At 39.2% G+C, this 22,870-nt stretch overlaps 1 protein-coding gene across 1 annotated transcript in view; it reads right to left on the minus strand.

Annotated features, from left to right (window-relative positions):
• The window catches only part of NALCN (sodium leak channel, non-selective), a 235,677-nt gene that overhangs the window by 4,467 nt on the left and 208,340 nt on the right, over positions 1 to 22,870 (minus strand). Inside the window, exons 27-41 of the mRNA XM_069879312.1 lie at positions 22,173 to 22,277; positions 21,369 to 21,475; positions 19,421 to 19,541; positions 19,238 to 19,336; positions 14,955 to 15,048; positions 14,312 to 14,418; positions 13,835 to 13,909; positions 10,822 to 10,941; positions 9,686 to 9,754; positions 7,582 to 7,730; positions 6,795 to 6,888; positions 5,884 to 6,016; positions 5,209 to 5,324; positions 2,044 to 2,201; positions 1,285 to 1,435 (exon numbers count right to left, since the gene is read on the minus strand). Of these exons, the coding sequence (XP_069735413.1) occupies positions 1,285 to 1,435; positions 2,044 to 2,201; positions 5,209 to 5,324; positions 5,884 to 6,016; positions 6,795 to 6,888; positions 7,582 to 7,730; positions 9,686 to 9,754; positions 10,822 to 10,941; positions 13,835 to 13,909; positions 14,312 to 14,418; positions 14,955 to 15,048; positions 19,238 to 19,336; positions 19,421 to 19,541; positions 21,369 to 21,475; positions 22,173 to 22,277 (1,698 nt within the window). The remainder of the gene's footprint in view (positions 1 to 1,284; positions 1,436 to 2,043; positions 2,202 to 5,208; positions 5,325 to 5,883; positions 6,017 to 6,794; positions 6,889 to 7,581; positions 7,731 to 9,685; positions 9,755 to 10,821; positions 10,942 to 13,834; positions 13,910 to 14,311; positions 14,419 to 14,954; positions 15,049 to 19,237; positions 19,337 to 19,420; positions 19,542 to 21,368; positions 21,476 to 22,172; positions 22,278 to 22,870) is intronic.

Genomic DNA, 22,870 nt, shown 5'->3' on the forward strand with positions numbered 1-22,870 from the left:
TCAAAATGAAACTATCTATCTGAATATGCCCTGAACATTAATGTATCAGCTGGACATTCAAATTGTCCAGTTACGTTTTTTTTAGAAATTTACAAACAGAAAAAGGAGATTCCATGATCACAACTCTCTGTGGAAAACCTCCACATACAAGACGTAAGGTTTTATGAAAAATAAAAATATATGCATCGAAAGGATCCAGTCTTACAGTAACTGAAAAATCAGTCATCAAGGCAACCAGGCTGTGACTTTTTGATATAAAGTAAGAGTTGGTTTTGGAAGAAAAGAGAAGAATAGCTGCAAAATCCAATTGAAATTTCCTGAAAAAATTTAATATAAATTTCATTCAAGACAGACTTTGATCTGTGTATATTGTAGCTACCCTGAGCAAAGGCAAAAATATTTCTGATGATCAGAAACACTGCAAAACAGAATGCAGAAGCACTGGCTATGTCTGTCCAGTGAATTAAGCAGACTGGAATTTCCTGCAGTGCTGAAGCCAAGTGACAGGCCAGGACTTGCTTGATCTAGATAATCTCTCCTCTGCCACACAAGACAGCTTTAACTACTGCCTCCTGGGAGCAGTCTCTCCCTGACCTGCACCTGGAGGGCAGTGACGGTCCTACAGGAGTGGTCTGGGAGACCACGAGTATGCACAGGCCAAAACTGTGCCAAAGGACGTGCTGATGAATATGAGTGAGCCCAGCCCAGTCCTGAGCCCATGCCTTGGCCCTTCTTAATTTACTTATAAAGACACAGCTACTGTGGGCCATGGTTCATCTGCCTGATTTGTGGGTACACACCGCTCATCTGCACACACAGTTACTGTAATGGCTCATTCAAATGATTTATCTTATAAAGGTTCTGTTTGAAGAGTCGTCTGCTGGTGACTGATCATGGTATCTTCTGCTAGTAGAGACAAGGAAATTATGCTATTAGATTTTATAAGGAAGGATTAGGCCTGTGGGGTTTCATCAAATTACATTGTTTTTCCTTTATTCCTTTGATCTCTGCACATGCATCTTACTCCTAAATTGAAAAGACAGATAAATTTTTTGGCAGGAAGACAGTTTTAGTCTTCAAAAGATGCTTATTTTTGTAGTGCTTTCAATTGAGTTGTAACATACTTTTTTATTTTTTTTTTGCCGAGTTAGCAACTGCTACATACTTCTTCACATAAATATTATCATGACTCCAGAGTAAACGAAGCATAGTGAGAGCAAATTCCAGCATTGTTGAGCAGTGCAATTTCTGCAACCATCTAGATCCTGGTTTAGTTTGACTTACTGCTCTGATTCGTTTCAAGCACTTCTTCAGCCACATGCGTATGGTCTGTTTGGCCACCTCCTCTTCTATGGTGTATTCCAGTTGTTCCCTAGCAAGCAGCTCTTCTAGTTGAAGACTTTTCCTGATATCAACAGATCTATACGAAAGCATGCTGGAAGAAACATAGATTTATCTTTTTCTCTAAATTCTTTTTAGTTTAGAAAATCAAAAGTTGTATTTAAGATCATACTGCAAAAATACATAACTCAGGTGCATGCACTAAAATTGCATTTGAAGCTAAAATATACTGAGATTATCCCAGAAGAGACTATCCAACACAGGTGAGCTGCTGAACTGTAAAAAATTAGGGCATTTGTGGTGGTTTGGTTATTTTTCTTTCCACTAAGTGTTTACGCTTAGATAACATTCCCATTTCTACTTTATTTCTAGTTAGATTCACTGTCATGTTGCTACATGTGTCCGGACAACATTTCATTACTTGCGATAGAAGAACAATACTTGACTGCTGTTTATGGCAAACTGCTTCCAGTGAAAACATTAAGATTACTTAGAGCTGATTCATTGGGACCAGTGCTCTCCATCACAAATATTTTTGCAAGAAAAAAAGGGAACTCTAGTTTTTGCATTACAAAGAAAATGGCAGTGCCTCTGTGGCTACCAGTCTTGCCTTTTCCCAGGCTTAATGAATACCTGCTATTCTGGAGAGAAACACACGACTTTTATACTCGTTCTACAAATTTAGATAAAATCTCAGAGTACCTGAGGACGTCATGGAAAGTGACATCGCCACCATTATGGAGCCGTTCCATTTCATAGCACATGTGCTTGAACAGCAGCTTGTCCTTGTCTAGATCCACCTCCAGCCTGCCACGTAGAAGCCTCAGCAGAAATTTCACTCGGAAGGACGGGATCACTCCCTGGGTAAAATTGCATAATGGATGATAAATTAATACTATGACCTAATAACCACTTAGACATTCAACTTGATCAGTGAGAGAAACACTATTTCTCCAAAGACTCTGTGTCAAACTGGCCTACTTAAGTCACTGTGAATATATTACTGAAGTATATACATGGCGCCAGCTCTTCAGCACATTCAGGGAAGTCTTTGCTGTTATTTAACTGACATACAATGAGAATCTGTGCTGTTAATTTTGGAAGAAATTTTCAAAATTGCTTTGGGATTTCATTTCTCCATTTGCATTTATCTGTAATGAGAATTTTATGCCCCAAAAGCTGCCTTTGAAAACTGAAATTAAACTACAATTTAGATATTCATGGCCAGGCTTATATCTGGCTGTAAAACTTCCTCTTCTCTGTGCATCTTTGGACAGGAGAATGTTGGGAGTTTACTGGCTTTTGAAAGGTCTTCTGCTCTAAGAGTGAGACTCACACATGCTGCATGTTTGTGACAACAAATTTGATCTCCTATTAAAAATTGGGAATGAAAGTACTTTGCTCCAAAACTGTTGTATCCATATTTTTTAAATATTTTGTTCTGCTAAATAAGCCTGACTGGAACTATTTTTGCTGTGATGTGCTGTTCCACATCAGTGGGATAATGTCAGTCCTGGTCACAATGGATGCAGAACCCTCTGACTCCATCAGTACAGACTGCAACTTCCATCTCCAGCACAGCCATGTGCCAGCTACAAGCGATCAACTTAGAACTATAGAATCATAGAATGGTTTGCATTGAAAGGGATCTCAAAGACCATTCAGTTCCAAACCCCCTTCCAGGGTCAGAGACACCCTTCACTAGATCAGGTTGTTTAAAGCCTCATCCTGCCTGGCCTCAAACACCTCCAGATATGGGGCATCCACAACTTCTCTGGGCAAACTGTTCCAGGGCCTTGCCACCCTCACACTAAAAAATTTCTTCCTGATATCTCATCTGAATTTCCCTCTTTCTGCTTAAAACTGTTACCCCTCATCCTCTCACTACACTCGTGATATAGATCCTCTCACCAGCTTTCCTGCAGGCTTCTTTCACCATAGTGTTGCTCATATTCAAATCTTAGTGATTTCATGAGTCATTAAGATGATGATTTACCTTGGGTGGATATCTGAACAGCTCAGTTTCCCAGATGCTCTTCTCATGCCAGAATCACTGAATAGTTGATGTTGGAAGGGACCTCTGGAGGTCACCTCATCTGACCCACTCGGCTTAAGCAGTGTTTCCTAAAGCCAGTTACTCAGGACTATGTCCAGATAGTTTTTGAATATCACCAATCATGGAAGCTTCACAACATCCCTGGGTAACCCGTGCCAGTGCTTAGTCAACCTTAGTATGAAAAAGTGTTTCCTGATCTTCAAAGGGAACTTCCCATGTTTCACTTTGTGCCCACTGCCTCTGGTCCTGGCACTGGGCACTGTGGCTCCATCCTTTTTGCACCCTTCCTTCAGGTAGTTATATATATTGATGAGATCTCCCCTGATCTTTTTGTTCTCCAGGCTGAACAGTCTCAGATCTTTCCATATTTCCTCACATCAGAGAAGCTTCAGTGCCTTCACAATTTTCATCTCCCTTCACCAGATTCTCTCCAATACGTCTATACCTCTCTTGTACACAGGAGCTCAGAACTGGAAACAGTACTCCAGGTGTTGCCTCATCAGTGCTCAGTATAGGGGAAGGCTCCTCTTAAATCCAGCTGGAGGCCAGTGACAAGTGGGGTTCCCCAGGGCTCAGTGCTGGGTCCAGCCCTGTTCAATGTCTTTATCAATGACCTGGATGAAGGCATCGAGTGCACCCTTAGCAAGTTTGCAGATGACACTAAGCTGGGTGGAAGTGTCGATCTGCTGGAGGGTAGGGAGGCTCTGCAAAGGGATCTGAACAGGCTGGACCGCTGGGCGGAGTCCAATGGCATGAGGTTTAACAAGGCCAAGTGCCGGATCCTGCACTTGGGGCACAACAACCCTATGCAGTGCTACAGACTAGGAGAAGCCTGTCTAGAAAGCTGCCTGGAGGAGGGGGACCTGGGGGGTGTTGGTTGACAGCGACTGAACATGAGCCAGCAGTGTGCCCAGGTGGCCAAGAAGGCCAATGGCATCTTAGCTTGTATCAGAAACGGCGTGACCAGCAGGTCCGGGGAGGTTATTCTACCTCTGTTCAACTTGGTGTCCACCAGGACTCCCAGGTCACGCTGCTTTCCAACCAGCCACCCCTTGGCATGTGCTGGTGTCTGGGGTTGTTCCTCAGGTGCAGGACATTGCACTTCCCCTTGCTGTATCACATGAGGTTCCTGTCATCCCATTTCTCCAGCCTGTTCAGTTCCCTTGGATGGCTGTAGCATCCCCAGGTGTAGCAGCCACTCCTTCACACCTGGTGTCATCTGCAAACTTGCTGAGGGTGCAACTCTGACCCATCCTCCAGATCATAAATGAAGATCTTGAACAGGACTGGACTCAACATTGATCTCTGGAATATCCCACTAGTTGCTGGCTTACAACTATACTCTGTGCCACTGATCATCACCCTTTGGATCTGGCCATTCAGCCAGTGTTCAGTGCACCTCATCATCTTCTCACTCAGCCCATACTTCATTAGCCTCTCTGTGAAGATCTTACAGAAGACACTGCTGAAATCTCAGCAAAGCCCTTCTTAAGATCAGGCATGTAAATGGATATGAGACTGTAGACTTTCAAGCAAACAACTCTCAGGGAGCTGGGAGGAAAGATTGTATTGATCCTATGAATAGCTACGTTTGTTTTTATATTTACTATTATAAGTACTTCACAGTAGTAAAGAATACAGGTTAGTATTTGAAGGGCCATAAACAATGTTAGATCATGCTTATTGAACATTCAGAACCTGAACAGTAACCATTCAGTGAGTTTTGTCAGCACACTTTGTTTTCTTGACATATTTTTTCAAGGCAAAATATAAATTTACGGCATTTCTGTTCTCATTATCAAGTTTCTTACCTCTCTTTTGTCATCAACCATGTTCCATATAATTTGAAAATGCCTAAGATCATTGTAGCTTAAAAGCTGGTCTTCCTCCGTTGAATAAAACAACGAGAAATTCTCCACAATAATAGCTGAAAACCACAAAACCAAAATACACTATAAACAAGGCTTGCAGTTAAATTCTAACTGCTTAATATCTATAAGCAACAATGAATTTCAACAGAATATGAATTTTGTTGTGCAGACTTTGCATTAATAATTGCCTTTAGCTGTATGTTCAGATGAGGATTTTGAATAGGTAATATACCGTCATGCTACATCAATATTCACTGTGCTCACTTTTTAAAAGCTATAACTTAACTGCTGGTGAGATGCCTAATCTAACATCTTCTAAATTTAATTGGGAGAGTTCCAATGATGTTGGAGAACTGTTAACAGGAGGAATAAAAAGCTCAGAAAATAATATTCCTTAGGTTAACTATACTCTACAAATATGCACATATCTTTATTCAAAAGACTTTCATTCCCCAAATTCCTGAGTTAGCACACATCATACCAAAGAAGTATCAAAAATATCATACGCATATAATGTAAAAGTGAAGGTACAAAGTAACCTTATACCTGACTCAGATCTCACATACTTGATGCCAAGATGGACCTTTGTGTTTTTCAGTGTACATTTCCACTTACCAACAAGTAAATTTAGCATGATGTACGCAATGATGACGTAAAATGAACAGAAATACATAAGAGCACCAGCATAATTTCCACAGTCTGTTTTCCAGTAGGTGCTGTTATCTGGTGTACAAAATGGAGGCTGAACCTTCAAAACAAAAGAAAACAAAGTCAATCAGTCATAAAAAGATTTTCTGTATTCCTTTGCAATCAGTACAATACTATCATATTATCATTTTTTTAAAGCTTCATAATTAGGGAATAAAGCTGTAGGCATTACTGTGGGCAGTTTTTTTGTGTTTACTTTAGCAGTTAGAAAGAAGAAAGCAGAGAGAGGTACAACTAAAAAGGCCTAACCACGGACCCCCCTGCCACACACAAGGAACGCTGTGTGTCATGCTACTGTAAAGAAACAACTCGGTGCTCTGAAACATGGTGGTTTTCAAAAAGCTTCCCTGCCGATTAGTCTTAAAAAGGAAGCAAATATGATTTTCATCGCAGTAGAAACAGCAGACAGAAATTTACTTGCACAAAATAGAATTATTCCAGAACAAATTTTGAGGTCATTAACACTACCGTTCACACAGAATGAGCTAATGTGTAGGCATTAAAGACAAAGGTAATCTAAAAAGTCACCTTGTTACAGTCAAAGCAGTGGAAAAGTGAGTTACTGCACTTCTGATTTTGAAACCCCTTTTTTCTTTTATTTTTTTAAATTCATGTAATAACCTAGACCAATGAAATATTGAAATATTGAAACTGCAATTTGTGTGTCACATTCTGAGGTTTAGTAAACATTACATCTCTCAAACAGATGAAGTCAATCTCAACATTCCTTCTACAAAGCTAAGATACTGGAAACTATTTGAGATGCAAGGGTGTCTCCTGTTTCTTGGCTTCTTTATTTGTAGGAGTACTGTATTTACCATGCAGTCATGCATAATTTTGTTCCAGTCTTCTCCAGTAACTATTCTGAAGAGTACAGTAATAGCCTTGCCAGCTGATGAAAAATTTGCGTGTCTGTTTTAAAGAGAGAGAAAGAGATATCATTTCATATTGCAGAACTAAGATGTTGGCAAGAAAAAAATCCAAACAATTTCCATTTTCTACTTTTTCTACTATTTTAAACTGAAAGTAGTTACAGTATTATTTGAATGAGATTATAGAATTATTTATTCCATGACTTAAGACATAATGGCTTCAACTTCAGCTCAAACACACTTAAGTATTTTGGCTCATTTTATCAAAGAGCAGATAGGGGGCAGATCCTATCTCCTGTCTCCATTCTGTTCCTGAAGCCTGATGATACTATTCATGGGGAAATCTCCAGTTAACAGCCAGTTCACAGAACTGTTCCCTCTCTTTACCAGTCTGCTATATGGATTGTGTTCCTCAGTGATGCTGATGAGATGTAGCAGCTAGACTGTATCTCAGCAGCTGGAAGCTAGCACAGCACTGCTTTGAAGCATATTCCAGCTGTCATAATGAAGAGCAGCTCTCAGTCTGCTCTGGGCTGGATTGGGTGTCATTTGGTCCAATATACAAGGTCTGGAAAGATGGCTCAGTGTCTCCTATCAGAAATTCTGTTTAGAGCTCTTCAGCTAGACCTGGGGACTTGTCTGGATTTCACAAAGGATAAATTTCTCTCTAGTAGAATGTGATATTTTGGGGGGCTGTTTAAAGATCATCCCTGTGAGGTAGTACATAATGTACCTATTAATGTTCTCTCCATATTTCACTGTACCAAATAAAACCACTCCAGCAAAAGCATAACAAAGAAGCAGTAGGAACATTCCCACTATGATGAAGAAACTCTTGTACATGCTGACAACCACAGTCAGGAGTAGCATTTTTAGTGTCACCTGGAAAGACAGAGAAAACTGGAATCCATGATACTATTCAGGAAAGCAGAAACAAAAGGGAAAAGAGACTGATGGCACTTGCCATTTTGACAATGAATTCTTTAGACATACATGTTAATGGATGAGTGCAGTGAAACAGTACATTTATCTGATTGGAACTGAACATTTCGTGTCTTCCCCTGAAATTTAGCGTGCTTTTTACTTGTTAAAGAGAGCAGCTTATCTGCCTAATTTACAAGGTCAAGGTGTTGCTCTTTGAAAAGTATACATAGGATTAATAAATACAGTGTAGTGTAATACAGCAATAATACACCATAAGCTTAACTACAATATTCTAGGATCAGTAAACTCAAGAAGTATCATAATTAACATTGCATGAACAGTGGTGCAGCAAACTACTTTGGGCTTGTCTGCAAGTGACGCTAACTTTTAGGTGGAAACCACAGACACTGCAGCCTACCTAAAGAAATGGGTCGATGCATAGAGAAGGGTATTTCCTTAAGATCAGCATAGCTTGATTAAACTAGTTCGTTTCACACAGAAGTTGGCCAAAAAGCTTACAAGACACCATGATTTTGGAAATTACATAGGCAGTAAGCCTAGATAACAGATATTACTTGCATATTGTACATTTTATTCTTGATAAAGTTATTGGCCTAGATCGCCGTTAATACCCTTAACCACTTTGGATGCTATGGAAAATTCTCTTTAATGGTACTGAGGGGAGCAGTTTTCTCTAGAATCATGCTGAATTGATAACTCATGCTGATTTTCAGCCATGACATTGCATAACAACAGATAAATCAGTGAATCTGATGCAGCTCCTAAGATGAAAGCACAAATGAGTAGGTTAACATCTTGAAAAAAACTTTACAGAATCACACAGAATCACTAGGTTGCAAAAGACCCACAGGATCATTGAGTCCAGAGCCTCAACAACCTTCTTGTAGTGAGCGGCCTAGGACTGAACACAGGATTCGAGGTGCACCAATCAGAAAACTTTTAGAATCAATAAGAAAACTTTGAAGGCAATCACTTGGCCTGGCTGCATAGGAGAGGCAAGGATTTTTCATTTGACTTCCAAAGCCCTATAGATCTGTGTAATTTGATTGAAGGAAGGCTTTTAGTTTTTACTAAACAAACGCTCTGACTCACTGTTCTTAACCCCAGCAACCCAGTGTAATAGTAATTTTATCACATTTAATTTAATATGCCAGACTTCACGGAAAATGTTTGGACAGTCTAAGAAGTTCTGCAGCAAGAGAATGGAGAGTGTCCCCACTTGTTAAATAAATATGTTTGTCCTCTGCCTGAGCTCATTCTGCCAGCCTGCTCTCAATTACCCCAGAGCAAATCCAAGCACAAAAGAAATGTAAACTTTAGAAGTGACTTGCTTTGTTGTCATCTCAGTGTTTCCAAAAGAATATCTTGGCCCAATAGTTTTCAAAACTGAACATAAATCCTTTACTGTCATAAGACATACATTGTAGAAACACAAGAGACAGACCTGCGCTCTGGAGGAGGAAACCTCTATAAGAGAACACTGTCATAAGAAGATGAGCCACCACTTCACTAGTCTTGCAGAGAAAAAAACCCAATGAATAGCGTGCACATCACAGCAGACTGATATAGTAAGGACTGAGAGTAGTGTAATGTATGACTGGAGCTTTAGAGAGCAGTTTTAAAAAACTGTTGTATTGCAGCTGCAGGTTGGATTTTGTTTTCAAAAAAATTTCAGCTTTTCCTGTAGCCATAAAACAGCGCTATTATACAACATATCTAAAATCCTGACATTTAAAGACAGCATGTAAAATTGAAGGCTTCTGTTTGATGTCTCCCTGTTTTTATGCATATAAAATAGAGCCTCATAGAATGTGCACTAGAGACATGTAGCTACTAGTCCTTTAATCTATACATGAGTACTGCAAGGAGTATTGTTCTTATTTTATACTTACGTGCTTCCCACAAATTGAGAAAAACCTGAAGACAATTACACATGCCCCCATCATGTATGTGTACGCATTCTGGAACAGAAACACAGATGACTTAATACATTGTCCTCAGAGATGTCACAGAAAGATCCAGATAATCGGTCTTTTAATGTAGGGCAGTCAACATGTGAAATAAGAAATCATAAACCACTAGCACCAATATTTCAATAACAGGGAAGCAGTAAGAAACTAACAAAAGATATTCCAACACTTGAAAAACACTAATCTAACTTCCTCATATCTCAAACCAAAAAACCTTCAGTCCTGTATTAGCTGGGCTGTAACTACATCTGGCAGCCTCCGTCTACTTGTATAGTCAGACGCTGGCTAAAATAAACTCCTCAGGCTTTCCAAGCTACCCAGCAGCTAGGAGCAAACTGTGGGTGTTGGAGCAAAATCATTAGCCACACAAAACAGGTTTTCCTCCAAACAGAGCCTGGGGCAGACAACAGAGAAGCCCTCAGCTATTTTAAGCTAGTTGCTTCCACAACTTGTGACTGGTGACAAGCATCAACTATCCCTTCTCCTTCCCTCATAAGTAAGGGAACCAAGGGTGTAGCCAACTTCAAAAAAATGGGATGATACGGGGGGAGAGTGCTGATTTCCTCCCCTCTCCTCCATGCTTTCTTGGATTAAACATAGCCTTTTAATCAAAATCAGTGGTCTAGAATCACTGTTGGACTGGGGACAGATTGTACATTTCAGCAGTTTTGAACCTAGGCTTTTTTCCAGTCCTCTGCTCCTACCTGGATTTTGTGCATCGCCTCTTTCTTCCTCGCTGCTCATGAGACTGCTGTTGGCAAGAGGTCTCAGACTTCCAGGTTCCTTCCTTTCCTCACTCATATCCCTTCCAAAGACTTCAGGGTTTTTTTACCACATTTACAGACTCTTTCATATATCAGACAACTTTTGTACTTCATCATTGACCAAGACAAGGATTTCTTCTTCTTAGCATGAAGCTTTTTTTTTTTTTCAGCCACATTTCAGCCTTATTAGAGGCCCAAGGGTTTATCTGGATGTATAGCAGTGATCCTACTACTGATTCAAGGCAAATAAAATCAAGCTTAATTTCTGAAATAATTGTGTTTTGTAAATCTTACCAGTAAGGCAAAATGAAGTATCACCCATATAACTCCAAGTGATGTCACCAAGAGATCGTACCGATTTCTTCGGCTTTGCCAGAAGCCGGAAGGTGACATGGCAATAATCTTCATTGTGACCTATGGATAAAAACAATTTCTCCATTGTACTAAAGAAATGTTTATTTTTTACTATAAGAACCTCTAAAATGTCTGATTGAATTCATCTTATGAATGTTTTTAAACAATCAAGGGCAGGTTTCATGTCAGCTAACTGTTCCCATGAATATAAGTTAGTCTGCTAGACTAAGTGGATCATATAAGCTTCCCTTAGACAGAGGAATGCTGGTACTTGTGGAAGACCACAGACGACTGAGACAAGCAGATGAACAGTATCTGGATGTATCTTTCCATAAAGCATCAAAGGGATGCAGCCGACCATGTCAGACTGAATGCTTAATATATAGATTCTTGAGGTGAATATGTTAATAGTTATAAAGTTATGAACCTAGAAAAGGATCATTTCAACAATATGTAGCTACAAGAGGTAGTAGTATCCTATCTATCTAGCTGTCTGTAAGCAGGCTAAACCCACATTTGAACTCAAGAATATTATTGTCAGTAGATCCCATATTTCAAATGAATTAAAAAGCATTCCTATATTGCAAATATTTCTTGCTTTAAGTAATAATCTGTACTCAGCATTATCAGTACTCAGCAGCATACAAGAAAAGAAAGCTAAGAACAGTAAAGACATCACATTTCACAATGTTCCTGGTAAAAAAATGCAGCCAAAGTGCTTGACAATTCCAATACAGGTAATAGGAACACAGGCAGGAAGCTTAAGAATGGTAGGAAATAGTTATAACAGCTAACAGGTAGGGTGATGCAGGTAGAGGGGACACCAGCGAGTTTCTCATACACAATTTGTATCAAATCTCAAATCAAGTCAAGTATTATTATATAGAGACCATAAATGTCAGGCATTCTTTATATGATTTGCTTCCATCCCACCTGGCAACACTGCCATTCAGTATGATTCTTTACATTTCTGAAACCTAATCTGTATATAAATGGGCAATAGTTTGATGTAAATGTCTCATTTTCCGGGTTTTTTTTTGCCATATAATGTTTTCTGGGGCCTGACTACAAAATGAAGAATACGGTCTCTGAATCTCTAGTTGTCATTTGAGGTATCTAAAGGTATCTTACTTCACCTCTCTCCAGTCAGCTGAGTTGCTCTAGAATACTAGAGAGAGATGCACAGGGCTGGCAGGGATGACACAAGATCTGCAAACATTCCTGCCCTTCTGTAGCAGCTAGTGGGGATAAAGAAAGATCAGCTAGGCTACCTAAAGGGCTTATGGTACCTTCAGCTATTTAGGCAACTGAATTTCACCCTATGTCTCCCTTGAACACAGTGACAGCTGAAACACCCACCTCATATGTAGAATTTAAAACCCTAAATTCAGGGGTCTATAATCTTGATATGAATACACTGTGCAAATAATAAAATCCCATCTCACTTAATTGTGTGATCATCACTCTGGCAACAAAAGTGATATCTCCCAATTCTTCCTGTTCTTCTATAGTACTTCTATACCACATACTGATGTGAGCAGTAAAGGTTTAAAACTGAACCAGGAGTCCTCAGACTGGATGCAGGGCTATTAGCTATACAGAAAGCCTTGGCCTTCCTCACAGACCATGCCTGCTAGTAGCAGCAGACCGTGTATATAGCAGACTCCGTAACCAGACAATGCTGAATTAGGGAAGATCGTGGGCAGGAAGCTGCTTCCTCTGTCTGTAAATTGTGTGCTCTCACAGTGTGATAGCTTGCCTGTTGAGACAGTCAACAAATTTTTGTTTGCTCTGACAAAGTTCCTGTGAAAGTCTAGAAATGTATTTGTTTCCCCTGGCAGTCTAAGAGAAAAACTATTTCTGAAGACATAGTTACTAAGTAAATTAAAACCTGTCTGTGTATGATACAAATCAAACTTCTCTGTATTTGCTCAGTCTCTCAAGAGATATTGATTTCTCCTGGGTAGGGAATAAAGAAGCAACAACATGGACATACTCTAGCTACAGCTGCTACAAGGTATTCCCTTCATTGTTTATTCATCACTGCTGGCAAAACCTATCACTGGAACATAGGAACTGTCATATTGGATTAGAGCAGTGGGAAACCGTCTGCTATCTGGCTTCTGATAGTGGCCAGTTACAGCTATTCAGACACCGAAAAAAATATTCAACCACAAACACACAAAAGAATTGCATACTAACCTAACCACAGAAGAAGTGTCTACCTTAACCTTAAGTGTGTGTTTTGTTACACTGTAGATATCCTTACACATAAAACAAATAAATATGCTTTAAAAAATGTGTTTTAAGTCCTTAGATTCCAGTCTTATGAAAACAGGCTAATTACACCTTGCACAGTTGATTGTGGTGACAACTTTCTCATAGACAGAGAACCGTTACCACATAGGACCCAGACATGTACAACAAAAGATAGATAATACTGGCATTTGACATCATAGCTTATTAAAAAGTATTAAAATTAATTAAAAAAACCCAAACAAAACCAAACCAAAAGAAGACTGTGAGAGGCTTGTTCAGAGCTACAGAATGGTGGGGATTAATGCACCTGTTCTGAAGAACCAGCAAAAGCAGAAATGGATCAAGCAGAAATTCCATGATACAACACAGACCTTGGGTTGCACAAAGTGAATTAATCCAAGATGTTTTGCAAGAGAAGTGTTCACTGGGTTCACCAAAACACAAGTGGAAATGCTCAGAGTTTAATATATATATAAAGGGACACAAAGCTGAAGGTTGTGGAGAAGTATGACTATAACAAATTAAGTGTTTATTCCTAAAATACATGTTTAAAGACAAGTGACATGGAAAGCTGCAAATGTACATGTCCAGAAATAAAATCTGCAGTGAAGAATGAGACAACATCCCTAAGGCCAAAATAGAATACATGCATACTAGTCTTAATCTCAAGGAGTCATAAAATATATTACTTTACCTCAAGGACAAAAATGAAGGTGAAAACAACAGACATTGTTGCTAAAGGCACAGTCACTGGATCTGCAGCGTCCCACTGAAAAGCAAACAAAATCTGCTTATAGAAGAGTAGATGTGAAACAGAACTAAACATCTATTCATTACCTCAACTTTTCTTGCAGATTTTGTTAATGAATAGATTTCCACTTAAATTATATTCCAATGGGAATGACATCTTGGCGTATTCCTCTCTTATAGATTTACTGCTTAACTGGAAATTAAAAATAGTGGACCAGACTACAAAAATGCAGAAACTGACTCAGCTCCAGAAATCAGAATTAACCCACAATGATCTTTGCCAACTGAGACTGCTGTATCTAGAAGTCATGTTTCCCTACGTTGATTAGAGTAATGGCTCAACTGATTATTAATTGGTGTTAGGAAATGTGCAGCACATGCTGTACTACTCTAATGAAAAGTTTAAAAGAAACACAATTACCTTGACTGATAACAACACAGACTGGGCTAGAACAAGTACAGCAATAGTTCTCTTAAAAAATGGATGCTGAGTTATATCATACATCTTAGCTCTAAAGCCATCGTTATCTGAAAAAGAAAGAGTTCAAGGAGGAGGAGAGTTAAAATACACAGTGATATTTCCCCCCATTTTTTTGATATATTTTCCATGTTCATTAGTGGCACAATGATTCTTTACCGGTTTCAAAATACATTTCTAATTTTCTGCTACAGTTTTCCATATCAAATAGGGTTTCTGAACATATAATTTCAAATACTGAACACCAGTGCTGCACAAAGGCTTTGGTACTTGTAGGGCAAGTGTACCATTCAACTGCTGTCAGTTTAATACATTCCATTCATATCATTAACAGACAACTGCAAATATATTTCATTTGGAAATTCATTTTTTCATTAAGGCTTATCCTAGGATCATCGAAGCACAACCTTTTTGGGTTGATTTTAATAGCCTTATGTAGAGATCTGCAGTTGGAGCTTGTTTCCACATTAACTTACGCACAACCTCCTATTGGCCTCACGATTACAATTTTAATTTGAATTGCAGACTCCTGGGGAATTATGAACACTAGGGCTCAACATGAATAAAATCAAAATATCTTTGATACCCGGGCGAGGTGGGAGATGAAGGGGTTGTGCTATCTTCAGTCTGCTTTTCAGATCTTCCCATCGTCTCTGATCTACAGTCAGTAAAGCTGTCCCCTTAATAAACAAAGAGAAATATATAAAGCTTTTGTCATATTAAAGCTAGAGCGCCTAATGCTGTAAACATGAAAACAACCTTCTCTTTGGTGCTGAAATACCGTTACATATGCAACACTCCTTAAACAACACACTGTTTGGGTAAAGGAGTCTGAAGTATCTGCTGGTACTCAAGAGATTTCTGGATGCATTAGCTGCGAGTTTCTGGGACTCAACTCAGCAGGCACAGTTGTTGCACTTTGTTACAGCAGCCCAGTGTGGGCAGTGAAACACTGCAGGAGGTCTTCCATTTGACTGAACATCATTTGCCAGGAAGCACTGTTTTAAAGAGTGGTAGATTTTGTCCAGACTTTACTGTAGAAAATCCTGCGGCTCGTCAGTGCTGCTACAGTTTCTCAGGGAACGAGCTCTCTAGGAGACCATTGCTGCTCTCCACAGCTCTTCTGCTTGGAGTGTAATTGAAATAAAATAATAGTATGTTATGAATCTACAAGAGGTCTCCACAAAGAGAGCACAAGGAGAGGTGGAAATTGTGATGCGTGTCAATGTTTTTGTAATATAGGAAGAAATATGTGAACTCCAAAGAGATTATTGTTATTTAAAATAACCTCCAAAATAAAATGAGTTCTTCATCACTTCTGAGAACTGTAAAGTCTCATGAAAGAGTATGGAGTCACAAAAACAAGGGAGATCTTTTTAAGGAAAATGTCACAAGCCTGTCTCCCAGACACTTGGCTGGTCCCCTAGTCAGCACAGAGCCACTCTGAACTGGGCGAGGGCTGCTGTGATCTTTGGGGCTCACCTTGGATTTGGCTTGTGTAGATGTAGATGCTGGAACTGCAGCTGGCTATGCAACTGATTAGGTTGGGATTGCTCCCTCTCAGTGGACATAATCTCCTTGTGGAGCTGTGTCACCAAATGGCACCCTGGGAGGTGCCTTCCAACAAGACGCAGACAAAGCAACAGATATAAGGATGCCTATTACTTGTATCAGGTCCAAAACTCACCATTTAGAAATGCTTAGATTAAAAGGCAACAAAATGAGTGTGTCTGTTTTATACTCTTACAGAGCTTTCACTGCAAAAGGTGGAAAAAAAGGTATCAGGTATTCAAGAAAAACAGAGTGAAAAATAAACATGACAGGCCACAGCAGCTACCTGAGGTTACCATGGAACAGATGAAGAACCCAAATCTGATGATATTATTCATGATTCATTTACACTGGCTGTATTTTTATTATCATATAAATTCCATAGAAATATTGCAGGATGTGCCTGTTCAGTGTAATTTACATGGCACTGTTACTAGTGATTAGCTTTTCTGATATTCAAACTAATCCTGTCCTTCCTTCCTCTGTTTCCTATGTTTTTGTGACATAGAATGGAGGGAGGAGAGCATTCATAACTGAAAAGGTGTCTGTAGTTTGAGAAAAACATACAAGTAGAGAAAATTACCTCAGAACGATAAATCTAAAAATCAGATAGTTTTCTGAAAACAATGGAAAACCTAAAGCAGGCCATAGACCTCAGACTTCCAGTCTGAAGCTCATGCAGGGGCAATCTGGGCTAAGATGAATTGTCTAATTATCTCCAGTGATCACAATCCATATAAGCCTCATGTTCACACCCTCCTGCTCCCTGTCATTTTGGATCACTTTGAACAGAGACTTTCAACTTCCCCTTGAGTTTGAGCTGTCCTGTTAAAGTTAAAGCTGCATGGCTAGCAGAAGTGAATGAAATATGAATGTGACATATAGTCACATACAATGAAGGGCTTTTTTCCCCAGTTCATGTTGATATCTCAAACCCATAAAAAAAAAAAAAGGGAAAGATTTGCAGTGATAAATTTTATTGTGGATAAATCACTTTGGGTTGTCCCAGATTGCCTTATCTCATAGTAAGTGGTTGACTACACAGATGAATCATAGAATCATAGAACAGTTCGTGTTGGAAGGGACCTTAAAGATCACCTGATTCCAACCCCCTTGCCATGGGCAGGGACACCTCCCACTAGATGAGGCTGCTCAAGGCCCCATCCAACCTGACCTTGAATACTATGTTATGAGTTAATAACATCTCACTAATTTGTGAAAAAATCTCACAGGCTGCCTTTGCAGGAGACAGGCTGACACAGTGAACTTGATCTGTGAGTGACGCCTGCGGAAAGAGTGGGACCTAAGAATGAAAATGCTGTCTAGGAGGGTGGCAGTACTTAGTAATTTTTAAAAAAGCATAATAAAAGTCTAACTAGTAACAGCAAAGATCCAGGTCCTCTAGTACCATTTTTTTCCGTGACAACAGCCAAAAGGAGATGCCTGGCAAGGTAACGCAGAGCAAGCTCCTGATGATCATCCATTGGCCACAGAGCTGGCTCAGACTTCATGACAGATACAGGAAATAACATTTGCAAAACAAAAGGGAAGATGCACTACTTCCTCACTTCTGAACACCGCATGCACCACACCTCAACAGGGTAAAGGAAAGATGTTTGATCAACCATGATCAAAAGCTATTTAAAAATGAACTCTGCAATGCAATAGTTCTTCTCACCTATACTCCTGTTTATGAACAGTTTTCTTGAGGAAATTGACCTTTATAATTATTTTTTAAAGGCTTGTTGAAAAATATTTTTAGTCAGTGTAGTGCTGAAATATCCAAGGGAAAGGTAACATTACACAGCTGAATAGGAAAGGGCAAAAGCATCTATGAAGATCTAGTGTGATTCTTATAGTGGAGACATTTCATATTTGTTAATTCATTAGTGAATAAGAAAATAAATGAATAGCACATAGAATCATAGAATAACCAGGTTGGAAGAGACCCACTGGATCATCGAGTCCAACCATTCCTATCAAACACTAAACCATGCCCCTTAGCACCTCGTCCACCCGTGCCTTAAACACCTCCAGGGAAGGTGAATCAACCACCTCCCTGGGCAGCCCGTTCCAGTGCCCAATGACCCTTTCTGTGAAGAACTTTTTCTTAATGTCCAGCCTAAATCTCCCCTGGAACAGATGATTTTAACAATTAACGACTCACTAAAATTACACTATAATGACACAAGCATAAAAATACCTTCTCAAAAGCAGGGGGTTTAAGCTATTTATTTGGCTTGCCTCCTGCTTGACTTAATTTCATCATGCCTTGTTTGCCCACACTGGACACACAGCAGTGTGCTGCTCAGTTCTCTTCCAGAAGGAGTCAAGTGCTTTTCTTGAAGGGCAAATTCAACAGCTGTGTTTGCTACAGATTTTGAGCCAGGGCCATAGTACGCTCATGGCCAGCACCTAGTTTGTCTCCAGCACTAGCACATTTCGTCATCTTGCATATCCAAGCTCTAGTGCATACCATCATTCTTTCCCTCCAGTGCCATAAGTGATAAAAATATCACTCTAGATAGCTGCAACACATATATTTCGTTATTTTGGGGTACTTCGAACTGAAATATGATAAAAATGAATAATTATGTTTTGGTGTCACAGGGGCACCACAAGAGGCTCAGAAAAAAAACGAAACCAAACAGATTATGGGCTGTGTGTACGCAGCAGTCTCATCCAGAGGAAGCTATCTTTAAGCAGTGTAGACGTGAACTGTTCTACAACAATTCACCTGGAGACAGTTTTTCCTACTTTTCATGGTAATCTGCAAAGCCCACATGAACTGCAGTTTATCCCTAGAACGCTAGTTATGTTTTTGTTTGAGTGATGGACAAGTAATTTTACAATATACTCTGCTGTTTGCCAGGAAAAAGTCACGCAGCTTTACTTTGGATCTGAAGTACAGCAATTGCAGAGCTCTATTAAGACCCATTAGTCACAACACATAAAAGCATAAGATGCCTTTTTACCTGCCACTGCATGCATGCCTACATCGAACTAAAGCAGCAGAATGTGAAGTGTCTGTAAATATATTGTACTTTAAGTTCAGTGTTTATCTGGCAACACAGTTGATCTGTAAATAAACTCAAGACAGCTCTGAAAGAGTGTGTGACCGATTGCTGTCACCCCAGGCTTGATTTTTGTAGCAAATATAGATCAGGTGTGTCTGAAGCCATACTTGCTGGCTTGCAGAATGCAAGATGCCAAGTCAGTCTTAAAGGTAGTCTTACCAGCTAGGGCAGACAGCGTAACATCAGTTTCAGGTTTCTTACAGAACCAGTTCTACACACAATAAACCATCTCACACGGTACCTTGTTTTCATTGAAATTAGCGATGACGACTCCAACGAAAAGGGTTAGTCCGATCATACAGCCAAGGAATACAAAAACGTGAATGTAGATTCCATGGATCTGAATAGACAAAAATAAGATTAATTGTTAAAACAAATAAAAGTATGTGTTGTAGAATTCAAAGACTCTGATGAGTTTCCTTACCGGTCCAACACGGTGAATAATAACATCCCTGACTTCCACCCAGCCTTTTAATGAAAGAACTTCAAATAGTGCCAGCATTGCGTTCCCCACATTGTCAAAATTAAAATTCCGAGGATTTGCCCTGAAATGCAGTACATAAAAAGGAGTAACTTAAGCAATAAAGTTGTTCTTTCTAATTGTTACCTTGATTCTTCATAGTCTAACTAACATTTAAATACCTTGTCATACTGGTGTGAAAGCCTTTGAAAGCCATTATCCAATGTTCTGTCTCAAGAATAACAAAACAGTAGCAAAACCCACAAAAATGTAGAGCATAATTTTTCTTGATCCCTATGTATGTTTCATTTTATTACTCAATCTGATTCATAGTACTAAAGCTTATGACATGTTGCTGTGTTTTAGTGTTTTTGTCAATGAATTAGTGAACTGCAGCACTCATGAAAAATCAGATCTGATGGCATGGGTCAGATTCTAAAATAAATTTACCTGTAGGAGACCACTATCAAACCTACATAAATGACTTGGACTCCAAAAGTCTGCAGGACTGTTTAGAAAATCTTGTTTCTTATTTCATTATCATTGGAAACTGATGGTGTAGAGCAAAACTTATTGAGAGGACATCACATGTTCTCTGCTTTCCTATACCACATGTTTTGACCTTTTGTAACAGTTGAGATTCAAGTGGATGTTTCCAGCTGAACACTAAAAGTATCTTCTTTGGGCTAGGCTGGCACATTGCTCTGCCTCAACAATCCAAGTCAGATAATCCAAGGAACCAAATTAATACTCAAGAAATTATAAGGTAGAAAGTTGTATTGCAGAAGAGCTTGGTGCCTCTGAAAATCCAACAATTCAGTGAAAAAGAGAGCTCTCAGATGTAGATATTTCTTTCAAATGTGGCCCTTATAATGACATCTGGCTCTTGAAAATCTGGCCTGACACAGCCAACAGGTGGTATAAATGTCCTTGCCATAAAATGTTTTTCTGAAGGAACAAAACATTCCCCAAAGTTTACAGTTATGCTGATTAGGGTAATTTTTGCTTATTTCTGGATCAAGCTGAAGAGGACACAATTTCCTTACTCGAGGAAGAATTTCTCTGAAACAAAGAATTCTGCAGATGTCAGAGCTTCTCTGACTGTATAAATCACAGCATATTATTTCATTAGTGTAGGATGGCTCTGAATCTACCACTGCTGGTATATTCTTTATCCGTGAACATAGTCAATTAATATAACTGTGGTTGTTTATCTGATTTTCATAGAATCATAGAATGGTTTGTGTTGGAAGAGACCTTAAAGATCATCTAGTTCCAAGTCCCCTGCCATGGGCAGGGACACCTCCCACTATATCAGGCTGCTCAAGGCCTCATCTAATCTGGCCTTGAACTTCCCTAGGCAACTTGTGCCAGTGCCTCACCACCCTCATCATGAAGAACTTCTTCCTAATGTCTAATCTAAATCTTCCCCCTTCCAATTTATAGCCATTCTCCCTTATCCTATCACTACATGCACTTGTAAAAAGTCCCTCTCCATCTTTCTTGTAGCCCTGTTTAGGTACTGGAAGGCATCTATAAGGTCTGCTCTGACATGTTGATGTTGTTGATGTATAGCTCTCAAGATGTCTTTGTAACAGTAGTAAAGCACCACTAAGTGATAATCTTGGTTCAAGCCAATAACGTCCATTGTAATAGTAATCATCTAATTCCTACTTAGGCTCAGTACCTATAGGTATTATTTTCCTTTCTGCTTTGTGAAGAGAACAGGTTAAGCCTGAAAAAGTTGCATATATCTGGCTTTTTAATAAATATATCAGACTTTTTACCCTTAATATCATTTAACTTACAATAAAACCCCTCCATCAGTATTTTAATACCATGAGATCTGAGCTATTTTCTACATCAGTAGCTGAGTTTTTGAAGAAAGACAGGCCAATGAATAGCAACTCACCAGACTCGTGGCACCCAAAATCCAGGCTTTTTCTCTCCAGGTCTTAACTTCAAATTGAGATTTTTGGAAACACTTACATTTATTCTGAAGATGCCGTGACAATCTTCCTGTAGTGAAATAAACCAGTCTGAGATTAAATAATGGCCTGTGAGAGGTGCCAAAATGCCAGTATAGACAGCACACTTGTCATCATGGGGAAGTAACACAAACAAAAATGAAGCCATATTTACAGGTCTGGGATTAACAGTTATGGATCTTTACCCAAAGGGAAAACACACCTTAAGGACGACTCAAAAACTCCTTCTCCCTCCAGGACTGAATGTTGTTATTTGTTTGCAAGACTACCTAGCCTTTCACTTCTTTTGTAAAGACCATTTCTCTCTTGAGGTGGTGATACTTCTCCAAATGGAGTAAGATACACAGCTAACTTTCTTCATGCAACATACATAGCGTTCCCAGTGTTTCTGACCTCTAGCAGCATAACCTATTTTTTGCTGCTGACCTAGGAATGGAAAGGAATCATACTCCATGGTTAATTTCCTGTGATGTTCAGTCCTTTGCAGACAATTTGGCATGAGTCTGACAGCTTTTTCAGAAAGTCCTCAATATTTGCAACTGCTTTACTTTTTTACATAAATATCCAACCTTCCTCTAATTTACTCACTCTTTTATTGCCATTTCATCCATAATTCTGCTGTCGAACAAGAAAGTGATCAATATCTCCAGTTCTCCAGCTCTCATAGGATACTTCCCACTGGCTTTCCCCAGCAAGCAAAGGTACATATACTATTAAGCAGTTCTTACCCTGGAGATGATGTGTGGATCATTGCATTTAGCCAGTTTTCCAGCAAACAGTTGCACTCCAAAGCTTGCAAAAACAAGCATTAATGTCAGCAAAAGAATAGAAACCTGTAAAGATGAAGTTAGACTTGTCAAGCTCTCCTGCTGCAGACTTGAGAAAAGGGGTCACATTCTTCTGTAAAATGAGGGAGGATTGTTTAGTTGCATACACTGGCAGATAAGGCTTTTATGAACAATGTATTACTTTAAGTTCTGATCCGGTAACCAGATGCTGTGTTGTTGTTGTTGTTATTATTATTACTATTATTATTAACATAGCTAAGAATTGTAGACCAAGATCAAAGCTTTCTTGCACTCAGTGTGCAACCTTGCTAAATTCTGCATGTGTAAGAATTGTTATTTATGTTAAAGAGAACTCTTCAAGTAGTCAAATATGTGCTGCTTCTGTTTTGCTGAATTGGGTATTGTTAATTAATCTGAGTAAGCCATTGTTAGATATTTAATTCCAGGATAGCTACAATAAAAGTATGCATGAGCAACTCATGATGTAAATATCTTTAGTAGGATACAGCATCTATGAAAGGCTAACTAGCTTTACACTTTTCGTCTTTGTTTTATTACTCTCTGCAAATATTTTGTAACTTAACTTTTTATAACAACTTGATCTAAGACAATATTCTGTTCAGGCATAAAATGTCTGC

Source organism: Phaenicophaeus curvirostris, chromosome 1 (genome assembly GCF_032191515.1).
Source record: "Phaenicophaeus curvirostris isolate KB17595 chromosome 1, BPBGC_Pcur_1.0, whole genome shotgun sequence".
In the NCBI taxonomy this organism is placed as follows: domain Eukaryota; kingdom Metazoa; phylum Chordata; class Aves; order Cuculiformes; family Cuculidae; genus Phaenicophaeus; species Phaenicophaeus curvirostris.